The sequence below is a fragment of the Calidris pugnax genome, unplaced genomic scaffold (genome assembly GCF_001431845.1).
Source record: "Calidris pugnax isolate Ruff unplaced genomic scaffold, ASM143184v1 scaffold32, whole genome shotgun sequence".
NCBI classification, from domain to species: domain Eukaryota; kingdom Metazoa; phylum Chordata; class Aves; order Charadriiformes; family Scolopacidae; genus Calidris; species Calidris pugnax.
Window position 1 is genome coordinate 2141239 of NW_015090783.1, and position 17093 is coordinate 2158331.

Below are 17093 nucleotides of genomic sequence, written 5' to 3' on the forward strand. Positions count from 1 at the left end.
ATGCTGGATTATATACTGCACAATTTTAATTCTCCCATCCAGTAAACATAGGAAATATGAGTACAGCCTGTCCCAGTTTAATGGAAGGATCCTTTGACTACTTGGGTGTGATGCTGCTTACATCAAATCTGGTGGAAATTCTTGTTAAGACTCATAAGAAGGAGGGACTGTTCTCTCATGAAAGGAGATGAAAGGACCTTCCACTGCAAAGCAAAAACCTCCATCTTCGAGAAGTGACCGCAGCACTACAGCTTGAGCCTCCACATCCCTGCCCACGTGGCTTTGAGGCACCACTGAGCAACTGCACGGGCCACCTGCTTCACCCCCCAGGTGAGAAGGTCCTTTTGGAAAACTTTCATTTGGAAATGGATGCTGAAATCTAGGAAAATTATTTGATTGCTCTTAAAAAGAGCAACCTTATGCCAACTGGTTTGGAGTTAAATGGGGATCTTCACTCATGAACTTGAAGTTAAATGAGTGATCAACCTCAAGTACATGCTTAAGGCTCTCTAAAACCCTTAAGGAATAATTGTGACATTTCTTTTTCACACGGTTGGAAAACTGCTTCTTATGGGATCAGGCTCACCAGCGTCTCCATCAATAACGACACCATACCGTACACAACAAACGTCTTTGAAATGAACCTTTTACTTTTATGAATAGCTCCTCTCCCCGGGAACTACTTTAAATCATTCTGTTCTGCATTTCAGCCAAAGATTTCTAAGAAATGCCTCTACACTGCTGTTTTATACAGATATCTCAGCTTGTTCCCCTAAGGGGGTTCAACATACCAAACTTGCTTCTCCTGTGGCCTCCTTACAGGTTTCAGAGGAAAAGTAAAAAGACAGACATGAAGCACTTTCTCATTCTCTGAAAAGAACGGAAGTCAAGCCCCCCACTGCTCTCTCCCCACCGCCTGTCTCAAAGACAAAAACCTCCATGCTTTTAAATCAAACTGAAGGAAAAGGACATTTGATATCATGGCCTAGGAAAAGCTCTCATTGAAGTCGGCAGGAATCTTTCCACCAATTTCAGGAAGAGCTGAAGCAGATTGCTACCAAACACTAAGAAATAGAATATAAACTCCACATTCTACTCTAGGTGGGTTTTCTGTTTTTCCCTTTTTTTTTTTTTTTCAAATTTAAGCTGAGACTAGTATTTTCAATAAAAAGTACAGCTAACTTTCCCTTTTCTATTGCTTGTACACATAATGTAGTCAAGTCACTTGCTTGTCACAGGCTTCTCTAGCTCACCTGGATCCTGGACTACAAGCAGTGTTTCCAGCTGACCCCCTGCTCCGCGTACGTGGAGGCAGATCAGAGACCTGACTTGACACAAGCTATTGCACCTGACCTAAGAGGAAACCTTACTTTGCTGCATATCAGTGCACTAGAAAATTAAAGCAGGTCTGAAGCAGGGCTGGTTGGCAATTTGGAGATGTAGTTTCTTGAGTGGTTTACTGGGGCAGTGAACTTCCCCTTGCATGAAACCCTAATGGCTTATCACGTCCTTTGACATTGAGATACGGTCAAAACTACTGTCAAGTGAACTAAGTGGAATCCAGTGTTCTGCATTAATGAAATAAAAATAAGTAATTTAACTTCTGAAAGCAAAAAGCAACTTCAGTCCCCTGACTTGCAGAGGGTCACTCCCCAGCTAATGATTCATCCTTCATTACATCAGGTGGGCTCCTCCTTCTTAATCAGATCATTCTCCTGTACACTGCTGCTTGCTGACAAGTTCTGCATAGCTAATATACTGCTTCCATCAACCAGTTCTCTATTCAGAACAGCTGAGCCAAATTTGGGAGAAGAAGTTGTAACAAATAATTACAACAACATTCAAAGAATCTACGGTGTCAGGAAAAGATACACAAAAATGAAGGCACCTAAGAAAAATGTTTACTCGTTTATGCTAACATTTAGGTTAAACACACAAAGATGATACATGTTTTATATTTGTGTCAGAAAAAGGAATTTCAGTGTTATTACTAGAAAATACACACCATACAGTGTTTTAACAGTCAAGTCAAGTGCATGAATCCCCAGAGGAATACAATTGGATGGTCAGGGGAGAAATGTGGGAGTTGCGCTTTTGCTTTGCTTTGGGGGGTTTGTTTTTTTCCTTAATTCATTTTAGGTTTTAAGCCAAAGCAGATTTTTCTGGCACCGCTTCATCCTGCCACAGAAAGCAGAGTTCTACTGCAAACTCAATATTAGACATGTGTTTTGCTGGATGAGCAAAATTAAATTTTATTTAAAGTGTGGGACAATGAAATAACACTTCAGATTCATTTCCTTTTAAACACGCTCCTGGATTTCAAACACTAGGAGAATATGGGCACAGAGAATTTGAGTTACAAATGCTCAACGTTTTAATTAACTGCTTTATTGAAGACGGGGAATTCAACAAAAATTCCCATCAGTATTCAGAAGCCTATTCAAAATAATCTAAGTTTCATGCCTAAACTGATTAGTATCTGTTTCATAGTGGTACATAAGCAAAATAATATTACATCTAGATTTTTCACCCCCCACTAAATTCAAAGTTATGCTTATGGTTTACCTTCTCTATATTTATACTAGAAAGTTTTTTCCCCAGCAAAAGAGCACAAGGCTTTGGTTTGCAGCTGGAACTGGCATGACCAGTAACCACAGCCCAACTGGGAAGCAGTGACTGCTTAAGTTCTAAAAGCTTGATCACTTCCAGTTAGGTAGCCACACACTTAGTGCTTTTTCCATAGGAATAGCCTACCCATGAGCCGCTGTTTCCCCAGGGAGGTGAAACAGAGGTTCTCTAATTTAATGACAAGATGAAGCAAATCATAAAGTGAAATTTGTATTACTTCACCCCCCTGCTTCTGTATAAGCACACAGCAAACCTCAGATTTAAAACACCCATTTTTACAGCAATACTCCACTCTTGCACACGAAGCCTGTGTTACCCTGCGCTCATCCACACACGCTGAAATGTTACTGACCTGTATCATGTACAGCTGTGCAATTCGATATTCTTCCACGCTCATCGGAAGAGGAATACGATATTCCTTTATGAGCATTTTGAATACAAAAATCTTTCGTCCTCTCAGAAACACGATCCAGAAGCTTTTAGTAAAGGCTCCTTAAATAATGGCAAGCAAATGCATTGAGGATCCCTGAAAAAGAGAGAGAAAAAAAAAAGAGAGAAGCAGTTATTTTCCATTCTTACTGTAGAACATCGTATTAGGAAAGAAAAAAAAAAAAACCACAACAGCCAAACATTAATTTTTGTAACAGCCATAAGCTTAATAGCAGAGAGAAGAAACCCTGGAGTGCTACCAGACCCTTGGCATCAAATTGAACAGAATCTTTTAGAAGAATTTTGATTTGCTTTAGGGGATACCATCAAAGCTATTACCCTCCTGACCTTTGCCACTGTATCAATCAGACTTTCATATGCAATAGCATCTCCATGGAAGAGATGTGACAAAAGCTCAAAATGAATAGGCAGACTTTTGGTTGCCAGACAATAAAGTATCTCTCCAATGTCAGCAACACACCAGAGATGCATCCACTCAAAGGTATCGGGTTTTATACTTTCACATTCATTCAGCAGCAGGAAGAGGCAATAATTAGACTGCCTCAGCCCTCCGTAATACCACGATGAAGAAAGTCATTTGGATTCTAACAATAAAGATGAAAGAAATGGACTTTTCTTCCCTGCTTTATTCTGAATTACTGTCTTGGTAGGATCCTTTCTCTTTTGCCTCCAAAGTAGTCTACAAGAAAAATCCTCCTGCCACTGATGTCGATGCCAGACACATTTTTACACTCCCACTGCATAAGAACACAGCCAAAGATCAAACTGCAACTTAAAAAAATCCCATCACATCCCACCTCGAGGCAATTTAATAGAATTATTGCCTAAGAATATGGGGAATACAGCATTTCTTACACCAAGGGTTAAAGCAATAACTTTTCATATATTCTTAAGATTCCCTATGGGCGGTGGACAAAGACAATAAAAGCATGTAAGGAAGTGTGGGGAAGATGACGGGTGAGGAAGAGAGGATGAGAGGACACAAGAAACAAAAGCTTCAGCAGGATGTGATGATCACTCTCCCAGCACACAAAGCACTCGCCTGCTTCCTTCTCATCACCAAAATTCACCAGTCTGCTGTGTCTGCCTACTGGAAGTATTGAGATATAACTGCTGGAGCAAAACCAGCCCCAAACCCTACACCTGGGGAAAAAACACCCAGAATAAAACCCACCAACTTATCGAGTGTATTATGACGTGGTCTGGGAATCAGGAAACCACACTGCTATCAACAGGCCTCAGCGCTACTCAGTGTTTGCACAGCACTTCACCAACCTTTTACAAGGTTAGGAGAGGATAAAACACATGCCCATGGCCACAGGAAAGCAAGGAACAAAATTCAGTATTTACAACCCAAGTTTCCCAACTTCTAATCTCTGCAGGACACAAAGGGGATTGCAATGTCTCTGTCCCCCATCAGACCTGATCCACTGCTGAGTTTAGGCAGGGGCACAGCTCACCATCACCACATCCCAGCCAAGGGGTTTGCCAGACCCAGGCACGCAGCCCCCGCACCGCCGTGCCGTTAGCTGGCTTTCGCTTGATTGCGGCGTTTCTAATTTGGCAGTAAAGCAAACCCAACGCGGACCGACTCTTCTGGAATAGCTCCCCGCCTGGTGCTGCATCATCTCAACAACTTATTTACAAATTCAATTCTCTGTTTCATTTTATTGTGGTCAGAGCAACCTGTGTGCGTGGAGGGAGGAATAATAAAAAATAAATAAATAAATAAAATTTGCCATGGCAAACCCTGTGGAGAGTAATTCTGGGAAGACTGAGCTTCTTGACACTGCCATGCCTTGTATATCCATGTGCACCTGCAAGATTTCCTCCATCAAACTAATCCTCCAGAACAGGTGGAGATAATCTCATTAGGTGGTTTTTAATTCATGGCATGGCAGAGAACAACAATAACCACCAGGAGATGGATCTCAAGCACTGGCCCCAGATCTGCATCAGTACAATGCTAGGATCCTACCTCTTGGAGCTAATGGCAGTGGGAGACTCAGCTACATATCTTGAGCAGTTCGTTATGCTTTAGAGATCTTTGAAAATTAGATTTAAAAGCTTCCTCCCCCCTCGCTCCCCAAATGCTCTGAAAGTGATTCTGCTCCCACCATAAGGACATCAGTCACGTCTGCCTTTGCTGCTTGCTAAAAACAGGATATTTCTATTGATTGGAAGAGATGAATAAAACAAAAAATAGAACCTTAAAAGCAATAAAATGGCAGGAAACCAGTATCAAGATGGAAAAAATGTGTTTATAATGAAGTGCCAGGCAGGTAATAATTTAGACAGCCAAGACACGAGAGGGCTTATTTTATTACAGACTAAAAAACCCAACCATTTTGGCCCCAGGGAGGCACAGCAGCAGCCACCAGCAGTGGCCTCGAAGCACTCAGTGTGAGGACCATGTCTGGTCCAGCTCCTGGTCCAACCTCCTGCTTGGCTTTTACCAGAGCTGAGGTTTCTCTAAAGTTCCCCTTCACGTTTCTACTTCCCTGCAGTCAATGTTTAAAAGCAGCATTTTGGCTCAGCCTGCAGGTCTCCAGGCAGCAGCAGGCCCTGATGATGTGCCTGTTGGAAAAGTGACGCTCCCAAAATCTCCTCCAGTAGCTGCCCACTCCAGCTATTGCAACCAGTCCCCAAAAGCTGGGTAGAAAACAACCCTTGGAACGCATTGGGCAACAGCAAGAACCACATCGCAACCTCAACCCAAGCAGGCCAGCAGGAAAAGGCACCTGGGATCAGCAGCCTGATGCTGAAGGAGGCACAGAAAGAGCAAACCTGACTTGTTTGCCTTTGTTTTGTTTTGTAAGCCAGACTGGTTTTAAAAAAAAAATAATATCAAGATAAGTTTGCAGCTTGGGCTGCCATCAAGCTGAAAATAACCTGCTCTAATCACTCTAAGAGCACTGGAGCCCAGGTGGCAAACCATGAAAGATAAACATGGGTCTTCACCAGATTCAGATCTTGGGGATCACCATGCCAGCTGGGGCAGAGGTGATGAAATTGCACTTTCAGACAAGTCACTGAGGACAGCAGGCTCCTTCCAAAGTCTTGGGACTTCACAGAGAACCAACGCTCACCAAAACCGCTTCCTGTGTTGTCCAAACAAAACACAGAAGTTTGACTGCAGATGTGACGGCTGCTACGGAGAGAAGAGAAAGCCCTTCTGGAAGCAAGGGAGCCAGGACACAGCTTTGGAAACCGGGTGTCAAAACACCAGCTGCGTCCCTGGCACTTTCCCGCATCCAGCCCATCGCTACGAGCAGCCAGAGGTGTTTGAAGGGAGATGCTCAACGTGCTGGGATTAACAAGCAGCCAGTGTTTTGCTCGCAGGCTGGATTTTGGATGTCCAGCCGTCGAGCACCAAGCTGGACTTTCTTCTACGGGTTTGCCAAACCCCCCACGGTCACACAGCCGGGACCCGGTGGCAGCCCAAGGCTGTTTGCAAAACTCAGCTTGCACCCGGCTTCTCTCAGCAAGAGGAAAACAATGGTGACGCAGGACATTTCCAGACTCACTGCTATTTCTGCTATAGCCAAGTGGCACATTTGTACAGGCCGTTATTCAATTTATACACAGAGCTGTAGTAACTGTGAAAGCCAGGCGCATAATTTTATACCTCAATTATTTTAAAATCAGGTTCTCAAAGCATCATAATTACGCTCCAGAGTCAATATCCTGCTGCGATGAGTCAGGTCCACCTCTGAGCTATTGCTTCAGGCTGTCTGAAGGCTAATGCACAGCGTGCTGCATTTACTTCTCATTTTAACAGCTTCCCTTGCAACAATAACAAACTTTTTAAGAAAACGCCCTTTCTTTAAAGTGCAGAGAGACTATCAGGATCTGCAGAAGCTGAACAGACCGAGAGACCCAGCAAATTCTCTCTGTTTAGCCCATGAACTTGGTGTTTGGGGATGTCACTTTGGAGGCACCAGAGCCAGCCTCCCTGTTACTAAACAAGGTGGCAGAGTGATGACAATCGACAGCTTGTAATTAAGGAATAAGAGTTAGGACTGATGACAACCGACAGCTTGTAATTAAGGAATAAGAGTTAGTGCATGAAGGTTATTTAAACTGTGCTACTGGAGTTCTGGAGGCCAAACCCTGGCCAGGCTTGACAGGCTGGTCCTGAAGGGTATGGAAATTGAGCATTACAGCAAAAATCCTGGCTCCTTGACACATGGGTTGGGTCCAGCGCAGGAGAACTACTCATGCTGGTGGGTTCAGGCTACAGAAGGGCTGTTACCACCCTCTTCCCAGCTGTGTTCTTACAGCTCTCCTAGCTGTCACCTCAACAACTGATTTTTGACCAGCTCACGTTTTCCGTGCTCAGGCTGCTGATCACAAGCTTTTTAGGGCTGGGAAGAGCTACTCCACGGCAGCAACAACCCCTCCGGAGAAGGGGCTGCTATTTCCCATTTTCAACAGGGAAGAAAAAGCCCTAGATGGAGACAGCAACTCTAATGAGCTTTTTCTAGCCTCACGCAGGAGGTTCATTTCACACTATTTTAAAGTTAAAGTTAAAAGACTGGCCCTAGGAAGAAAAAGCCCATCACGGAGGGTTGTAGAGCTGCCAGTGGCAGGTACCAGCCCCAGGACTGCAGTCCCAGGTTTTTATCAACCACCGCCTGCTCGGGGCTGCGCTGCCTTTTGAAGCTGAGAAAAATCTCCCCTATGAAAGATCACACTCGCGAGCTAAAGATCAATATGCTTGACTCAGCTATTGAACAATTTTCCTTGCAATATTTTCACATAACTGAGAAATGAAAGATAATTAACAGAAACAACTGCAAGAAAACCAAGCCAAACACGTAATTGCAAAAGGCTGAGCAAAGGCATTTTCTAGAGACCTCACCAATGTCCCTAAAGATTTTCTTAAGGTTCTCTTCTCCTTTATCCACCCAGATGCCTCCTCGCAGAAAGCGATATCACAGAGACTTTTGCTTTGGTCCCAAGTGTATCAAACACTTGGACTTTGGGAAGCAACACCAGGTTTAATCACCCAGCCCCCTTCCCTCTCCTGCAGCGTTCCCTGAAGGAGGATACAGTGCCCTCCCACGACTGGAAGCTCTGCATATATATAATGTGCTTAGATTTATTTATGATGATAGAAGCAGCAGCATAAACGTGAAACAGAATCCCAGGACCCAAGTCAGCATTTTTTAGAGGCAGCCTCAACACTCACACCTTGATTAATGCGGCACTCTCCTTCTTGGCCCCAAAGCAGCCTTGCTCAGCTTTCTCCATCCAGAGTATCACTGCTGCAAAGACCATTCCCTTTACCTGTCACTCTGATCCCGTTGGTCCACAGTGTCCCTGCCTCTCAGGAGCAGCTTTCAATCAGCATCTGCAAAACATCATTGTCAAACCCCATTCAGCCCTCGCTCACCAGCTTTGCCCACCTGACCCTTGGCAAGGGCTGCAGCGCAGGCAGCCTGCGATCCATCACGTGGACCAGCACGGCCCCGGCGTTCTCCTGCCCACATCCCGCTGCCGGCTCATGGGGAAGCACCGCGGGACAGAGAGGAACTTGGTGTTTTGTGAATGCACGACGCTTAGTGCAGTATCAGCTGGAGCACAGCTGTCTCCTCTGATCACATGAATGACTACCACTACGGAAAGGTCAAGGGAAAACACTATTTATGAGTGTTTTCCAAGCTGATGAATACCGAGTGCTTATACTTTACCCTTCCCTTCTCTCCCCTCTCCTTCCAATCCCACCAAAGTGATCTCTCCTGTGCAGGCAGTGGGACCATTCCAAGCAATGTTCACAATGAAAGGTTAAAAACACCCAACATTTCTATCCAGTAACTTTGTGGCTACCATTAGTTGCTGTAACACTCAACCTACATTCAAAACTCTCTCACGCACATGTGAGTTGTGCAATAAACTGAAGAGACAGAATGAGCTTTTTAAAATCAGGAGTTTTCAGTTTTCATAGAGTGGGTTGTACCTGCTGACTGACAGCTAAGCAGATTTAAAAACTCATCAGGCCTTGGGAAAAAAAAAAAAAAAAAACAAAAACCAAAAAAAACAACCAGAAGTTAAAGCTCCTTAAAAGTGCACAGTTCACACGCTCACTGCTTAAAGGCTACTGTGTCAGTAAGTAATGTTCTTTGTAACCACGCATCTTAATCGTACATCTAAAATGTCACATATTTTTCAAACAGAAGTTTTTATGCAGATGCTTACACATCCAAGTTTCAGGACTGAGCTTAGATCACATCTGACAGCGAATCAGCAGCTAATGAACATTTGCCCACATTGCAAGACCACAATTTGGTCTTCCCAGCACTGGAGCGGTGGCAGCGTGTGGCTGGGGTCTGGCCACAGCCTTCGATACCATCAGAGAAAAAGGAAAAGGGGGGGGAAGAAGAGGAAAATGCTACCATGCATGGAAAACAATTTTCCTCGGGTGTAAACCTCAGGGCAAACTCAAAAGACATCTCAGACACAGGTAACACAGCAAAGGGCTGAGGATAAAACACTGCTTGAGAAGGTAGACACAGGGCTCATTTACAGTACTTGATCTTTTTTCCGTTATTAGATACAATTTGACGTCACTTATAGAATTTAAGAGCTCATTGTAAAGCAGACGTTTATTACAACAGAAGGATGGAATCAGTCCAAATGCAATATAGCTACACTGGAGCTATTAAATCTTGTTATAGTTCGCTGGGCAGCCAAATACTACCTTCTAGCAGTGAGAGGGAAAAGGGGGGAAAAAAAAATAGTAATCACACTACACCAAAGTGTACGTGCACATACACACATACTTTTTCTCCTTAAATATTCCAGGCTATTGTACTCATTCTTCATACTTTCCATTCCTGTTACTCCTTTAACATCTAGGGAGAGGAAAACTTTACTCCCTTCCTTCTGCTTTATAAGTGATGCTGTGGTGCAGGGCGAGCAGCCCTCTCCATTCACATACTGACTTGAGGGGGACCAGGTGAAGTCTGTCAGCTGAACTTTGGTTGGAAAATTAACGTTTCAAGTCCTGCCATGCCTGGAGGTTATGCAATAATGAACTAATAAAGAAGCCATTAAAAGAACTAATATGCACACTGAAGTCACAGATGAGTTCAGAGGGAAAGACAAACCAGCCTCTAATCCTTTTGCTGATACTGGGGATAAAGCTGAATATTAAAAAGAACGCATCTGAAATTAAAGGTTAAAAGTTTCCAAGTAGTCTGCACGAACACAGCAGCCACAAAATCCCGCATCCTGTGGCCAGACTCCTCCATTCAGCTGAGCTAAAAGGAACTGGGCAGATCCTGCTTTTAATGGGTTGCTCTTAGTCCAAGTCTCTCAGTATTACGTGCTGAAAATAGGCAGGCATTACAGACACGTATATAAATACATATAGATGTGTAATATATATTTTATATATATACATTTATATATAGACACATATATATAAACACAGAGAGAAACAAAAATAAAAGCGGCATTGACAATGTGGTAAGTGCAGCGTGTTGGCTGAAAACAGACTGAAAATTGCTGGAGGCTGAGTAAACTACTGTAAAGAAAAATCTATGCAATGCTACAGGCGTACAGCAATGGACAGCATTTTCCTTTCATTTGTGGCACCTCCATTAGCTGAAGGCCACTGTCATGCATAAGTCTGCATGCTCTGTGGGCAGCAGTGGCAGGAAGATGGGATGCCGGCCAATTAAAAAAAAAAAAACAAACCCAAATCAAATATATCTAATTTTCAAGCTATTTGCGTTTACACTTCACATTTCTGGGTGCTACAGACTTTCTTCCTAAGGAAATTGAGGAGGAGAGTGAGCAGAAGCACACTTGATGCAGTCCCTGCCAGTTGGTCAAGGCTTCACTTGGATTAAGAAGTAAAAAGCCAACAACAAACCCAATCATGTTCTTTTGGCTTTTGCCAAGCTCACATCAAAAATGCTGGCAGCAGCAAGGCATGGAAATTTAAGAAGCAAAACTGAGGATGAACCAGAATCAAGCCTTGACCTCACCTAACTCAAGACAGGATCCACAACATCCCTCTTCTCAACCTCTCTGTTAATTGCTGCACTAGAAATTTCATTAAAACTATCAAATACCCTCCATTTTTTCCTCTTTTATTACAACAACAAGAGCAGGAAGTCATGAGAGCTCCCATTCTTTAATCTTACCAGACATTAGGCACTAAAATAAGAAGTTGAGGGTAAGAAATCTTGAAAATGGTGAGGTTGAGGTGCAAGAACTCTGCAAACCACTGGTGACCAGCTCACCCAGAGGGTTCTCAGGCACCCAACTGAGCACAAACCCAGCCCAGCCCTACCACGCTCAGACTTGCTTTGAAAACAAAAGACCTTACAGCTAAAAACTCCTCAGGAAACAGAACTATTTATCTTTTTTTAAAGAAAAAATTAGAAATGACAAAAACCTCTTCAAGATGCAGAAACAACGAATGTCAGGGTCTCCAGATTGTTTAGAGACTTTTGCTGTCCAACCTGAGCTATCCTCACCACAGTTCAAGCCTCTCTCTTCTTGCACTAATCTTAGGAGAGGCAGGAAATGGTTCGTTATTTTCTTCTACAATTTCTCTTTCTCATGTTCAAAAATACATGTGAGGCCTCTCTCTCTTATCTTTCTTCTTCACCCCGTCTCCCACTGATCCTCACCTCTAAGACTGGTGTCTAAGAATGAGAATAACTTCATGTCTTCCCTGTGTTATTCCTATACCCCAGCACAGTATTTGCCAGCAGCATAAGACAGTTGATGGCCACTCAGTCCAAAACCCTTGCAGCCTTGTTTCATCCCCTGCAGAATGGCAACTACACCAGCCATTCCCCACTTCATAGTTTATTCATGGGCCTTTGCACTCGCCTTTCCAAATTATAGCCTGTTGTAGACAGTTTCTCAAGGTTATTTTGAATTTTTATCTCCAAATACCTGCAGATCCACTAAACCTGTTTTTGAGACACAAAAATGCTATTTTGGGGTTTGAGTCAACACTGGACAGCCTCTGGATTGTTTCCTCAGTAACCACCTATCGAACTGAAAGGAGACATCAACAGCTACTCCATTTTTTCAGTAGTTACAGTCTAGATGGCAATAACATTTTATTACCTCACTTATGCAAATATGATGTGGAAAAGGGAATGAACATTCATAGCTGATTTAAAAAGACTATTTCATGGAGGGAAAACACTGTATGATTGCAAAGTCTGTGTTATAGCACCGTAATACTTCACACTGGTTTCATTAGGCTGAGATTCGCCTTGCCTAAAGGCAAAATAGGGATAGAGAAAATAAGTCCTACTCTATCAGAAGAAACTTGTAATGACACCTAAAGTTCTTGTATGGGAGGCAAGAAAAACGCAGCAGTGAAGGTTGATGAATAATATTGCAATTGAGATTGAAAGTAAGAGGCCGTTTTGCACGGGAGTGGTAAATGTTTAATATCTCCATTGCTTCTTTCATCCATAACACCAACAGATTAACAAGGTTTCTTTGGCTGTGTAATTTCTTTGGAGTTTTGATCTTGGAAATAATTACACTAAATATTTCATAAGCACCTTTAAAAGTTTTTTGGGTTGTTTTTTTTAATAAAGAAAAAAGAATCACTAGCTGCTCTCAGATTGCAGGAGGATAATGAAGGTGCACAGATAATCAATAACCATTTTCAGTTCATTATTCAGCACATTTTGGGCTGGTGTTATTTCTTCCCCTCTACCATTCCGCATCCCACATACAGAGTGATGTAGCATTTTTAAACCATCAGATCTTACTGCTTTTGCAAATCATCCTTAATGCTAACCACAACATGGAACCCTCAGCCTCTAATAACGCCTACATAATTTATAGGTTTCCAGGGTGTTTTCAGCTAAGCAGATTGCAAGCTGAGGCAGAGGAGGCCAAATTGAACTACATGCCAGCCTGGTGGAGTTTCTTCTGTGGCCTGGGTGACAAAACGCTGCGCAACTTTTGTTGCTTATCCCTCAAACTTGTTAAGAAGTCTAAAGAAGGGTAAAGTTTCTTTCGTAAGTCGCCTCAAGAGTTCCCAGCTCAAGGGCCATGGGACAGGTAACTCCAGGCTCCTCCATGGGGAGCTGTTGTGGGGCTGCTGATGGGGCCAGGCCCTTTGCTTTACCCCAGACCCATCTGCTGCACTGGGGTCACTGCTGCAACTCCATTAAACTTGGGAGCTTTGCAGGTTTTTGCAGGACCTGGGGTAACCTCTTCCAGGAAGAAGAGATGCCATTGCATTGCTGGTGGCAGGGACTAAACACAGTCACGGCAGCTCTGACCAAGGACAGGAACATTTCCAGGTGCTGCTGGAAGAGGAGACACCGTTGAGTCATATGAGGACTAAATGAGGAGCCTTCTGGAAGCAGGAGAAAGTCCTCCCTGGAGGAGGTTAACACTTGCCTCTGCCTTCTCAGCAGAGAATCCACACTTGCTGAAATGAAACGTTTTAAAGCCCTAAACGAGGGCAGCTTTTCCCAGCAGAGAATCCACATTTGCTGAAGTGGTTTTAAAGCCCTAAACGAGGGCAGCTTTTCCTAAGGACTACACAATATTAGTTTATCTAACTATTAAGACCCAAGACTGGCCCAAGCATCCTAACCCCAGGGCTAGTTATTTTTCCATTACGCATCCAAGAGGGATATACATCCCGGCACATTTTCCACAGTGTTTGTAGAATGACAAAGACAATTCCTGGTGCCAGTTCTCCCTCTAACAGCGTGGTGAGTCATTGCTGGAGCGCTGCTGGCTGCCAATGTTTTCCTACGCTACTGCCCAGTCATGCCCAGGGGTGACAAGCCCAGGACCAGTGCCATCATCCTGGAAGCTGCTGTGGCTGATGTGCTTGGTGAGATGAGAAGCCCTGAAGCAAGGCGAAGGCGTGAAGGTCCCATTTTTACTTCTGTGCACCTTTGCGGCTGTGGGGTGTTTCACATGCTTCTTCCAAACCAGTTCAGGTAATGAGAGACCTCAGGGACAACGCCAAGTGTTAATCCACATTCCCATTTCCACCTCCCCTGGGAAAATCCAACACCCTCCAACACATGCACACAGAAAAAGAAAAATCCCAAGGGAGATACTATGATCACATAAAATATAGCTGGAGCTGGAAACTGAATCCGGGATTTGGGAAGGATGAATCCATCACACCACACTCACTTTCCAAGAGCATAAGCAGAGGAAAAGCAGCTACCATGCAGAGACAATTCTCTCTAAAAAAAAATCAAAACCATATGATTTTACAGAGTGAAGTTAAATTGGAATCTGCCTGAGACATTAGTATCCCCACTGTAACCCCCCAAACTCCAGTAAGATCTTGATTTATTAGTTTAGCTAGAAATTCGGAAAAAAACACACTATCGATTGGTGCCTTATTTTTTTTCCTCTGAATAACCAAGTTTTCATGGCAAAGAAATGGAAGTGGACAGTCTGCTATGCAGACACGATGCGGGAGGCAAATTGAACCTGTATTTTGCAGTTAGATACAGGCTGAAGGGATAAAAGACACAAAATGTAGGATGTCCTGCCATACAGTATTGGAAGGGAAAATAAGAGTCAAGTTATATCTATACCTTCAATATAAGCAAACCCTAGAAATGAAATTTAAAAAGCATCCACAACAGATACCTGCAAAACATTTAAAGTACTATTAAAAAACAAACAAGGAAACAAAAAATCCCATGCACACATTTGGTTTCACCTTCTTGCTATCTTTTTTTCTTTTTTAATCACCTCTTCAATTCCTCCTCTGAATGTACCAACCACCTTCTCAACAGCCCTGACAGCTCACTGCCAGCCATCCATCTTCTGATGTCCCACAACACAGAGAAGCCTTCACAGACCTCAAGGCAGAGGACACCTGCAGCAAATTTAATCATAATAGAACACCCAGGTGCTGAGACAGAATTGGACTAGAGGAAGCTGATTACACCGCAGAGAGTGACATTGTCACTCCCAGGAGGGAAGCCAGCTGCACCTTTGTATATTTAACTGCTGTACGAGCTTTTGTGAACACAAAGTACAGTGTGTTTCTACCTAATACTTATAAACCCTTTTCTAGATCCAGCTCAGGGCCAGCTGTATAGTCTTCCATTTGTTTGGTTTTCTTGACATGCAATTCAATTACCATTTCCATCATTCTGCAGTCTTGTTGTAAAGCAATATGTGACATAATAGGGGAAAAAGGAACTGCAGAAGGAATTTGAGCACCTCCAGCCAGCTTGGACATTCTCAGGCAGAAACCCACAAGTCCCATCAGGGCAGGCTCAGAAAAAAAATAATAATAAATCATGAATATGCCGCAAGCCAAGGGCAGGAGCAGTGCCTAAGGAGATAAATGCAGGTACTGGCAAGAAAAGAGGAAACAACGCTATTTGACTGAGTCACCCAACCTGAGTAAGCACAAGAGGAGCAGAGTGGCTGCTCCAGACCTACTGGAGCAGTAGTGCCTGGCTGGTGCCCAGCTGAACTCCTTGCAGCCATCTCGCACTGCTTGACAGATGCATTAAAGCTCTGCCCTGGCCTCAGGAGCTAGGGCAACAATCATTATCCCTCATTTGCTGGTAAATTGAGGTACAGAGAGAAAAGTGATCTGGCCCAACATCCAAGAGAGAATTAGTGACGGAGCAGATTCAGGAGTTTCTGGGTCCAGCTTTTGCTATAAAATCATATATTCTTTTCAACAGAGGAGGGAGTGGGGGAGCTCAATTAAATTAAGTTTCCCTGATAACAAGCCAAATTGTGCATGAATAAAACACAGAAGAAATTTTCTTCTTACCAAGTGCCTTTGGACCTATCAGTAATTTCTGCAGAAAATAAAGTAATTCCTAAAAATTATCACAGTTAATAACTTTCTCCAAGAACCCTAAGGTTCTCTGTGCACATCCCACCCCACCTCCCCCAACACACAGGCATGCCCTTTTCCTGCAGGAAAGCACCTGTGGGAGTTTCAACAACTTTTCTGTTTTGTTTAAGTTTGGGTAGATCCAGATTCCGTTGATGCAGTAACTTGAATGAAGACCAGCAGAGCTGCCCAGGAAGCCTGCCACAGCGTGTGGCTTCATAACACTCGGGATAAACACGGCCATGACCAAATGCTCACCCCTCCCTCCTCTACCAGGGCTACAGATCTCCTGACTATTTCTACAAACGAGAAGGAAAAAAGCTAGTCAAGATCAAAAGATGCTCAAACCCTCACTTTAAAGCAGTATCCTCAGAACCCTGTGCAAATAATCCTTGCTGCTGACAACGTTATCAGATGTAATTAAGTTGTGCTCTGAACCCAATTGTGGCATTAATATCTTGGGAATCACAAAACAAACTAATTTTTCAGCTGTCAAATCCACAAGACAAAATGCTGTAACAATTCCTTTGGCCTACGACCCATTTTGCTGTTGAATCCCTCCCATAGTCTCTCCCCCATGGCCACTGGTTTCAAAAAGCCGAGATCTGGCTTCACGCAGACTCCTCTCCATGAAACAATTCTCTTTCCTACAGAGCATTTCTGGACATAACAAAGGGTTTATCAGCCCTAGACCACATATTGTGGTTTCAGCCAACAAGGCAAGCAGAGAGCTTTCCCAAGGGTGGATTTCTCATGTTCCTTGAGGACTTGTGTGGAATTTTGTGTGGTTTTATTCTTCAAAGTAAATTGGATATTAACTGTCTTCTCCAACTGAAAATTAAACTTCACAAATCAGGGTGTCCTACAACAAGGGGTCATTCTGTGCACATGGGGCAAAAGAAAGCAATTTAATGAGGATCAAAACAAAACAAACAAAATTTGTTTCCTGACCTCCGAGACCTGTTCAAATAAACTTTTCTCCTCTCTGCCCCACCACACATCCAAATTGTACCCGGAGTGTCCTTTTTTGAAGCATCCTTCATAGGAAAGTGTTGCAAAAGCAAGTCCACAAAGGGTTATGGCACAAAATTTTCCTTTTCATTAGATGCATCATAGGATGGAAACCTTGTTCCAGCCTGGCAACAGCTGAGGAAGCAAAGCACAGAGCAGAAAGTGT

General features: G+C 43.4%; 1 protein-coding gene across 5 annotated transcripts in view; it reads right to left on the reverse strand.

Moving 5' to 3' along the window:
* Positions 1-17093, reverse strand: part of PITPNM2 (phosphatidylinositol transfer protein, membrane associated 2) — a 135301-nt gene that overhangs the window by 68052 nt on the left and 50156 nt on the right. For 4 of the 5 annotated variants that reach the window (XM_014962044.1, XM_014962028.1, XM_014962037.1 and 1 more), the window contains one exon: positions 2981-3154. In XM_014962044.1, the coding sequence (XP_014817530.1) occupies positions 2981-3058 (78 nt within the window). In that variant the 5' untranslated portion in view covers positions 3059-3154. Of the gene's footprint in view, positions 1-2980; positions 3155-8370; positions 8433-17093 lie in introns of those variants that run through there. The other variant, XM_014962020.1, reaches the window with a different exon arrangement.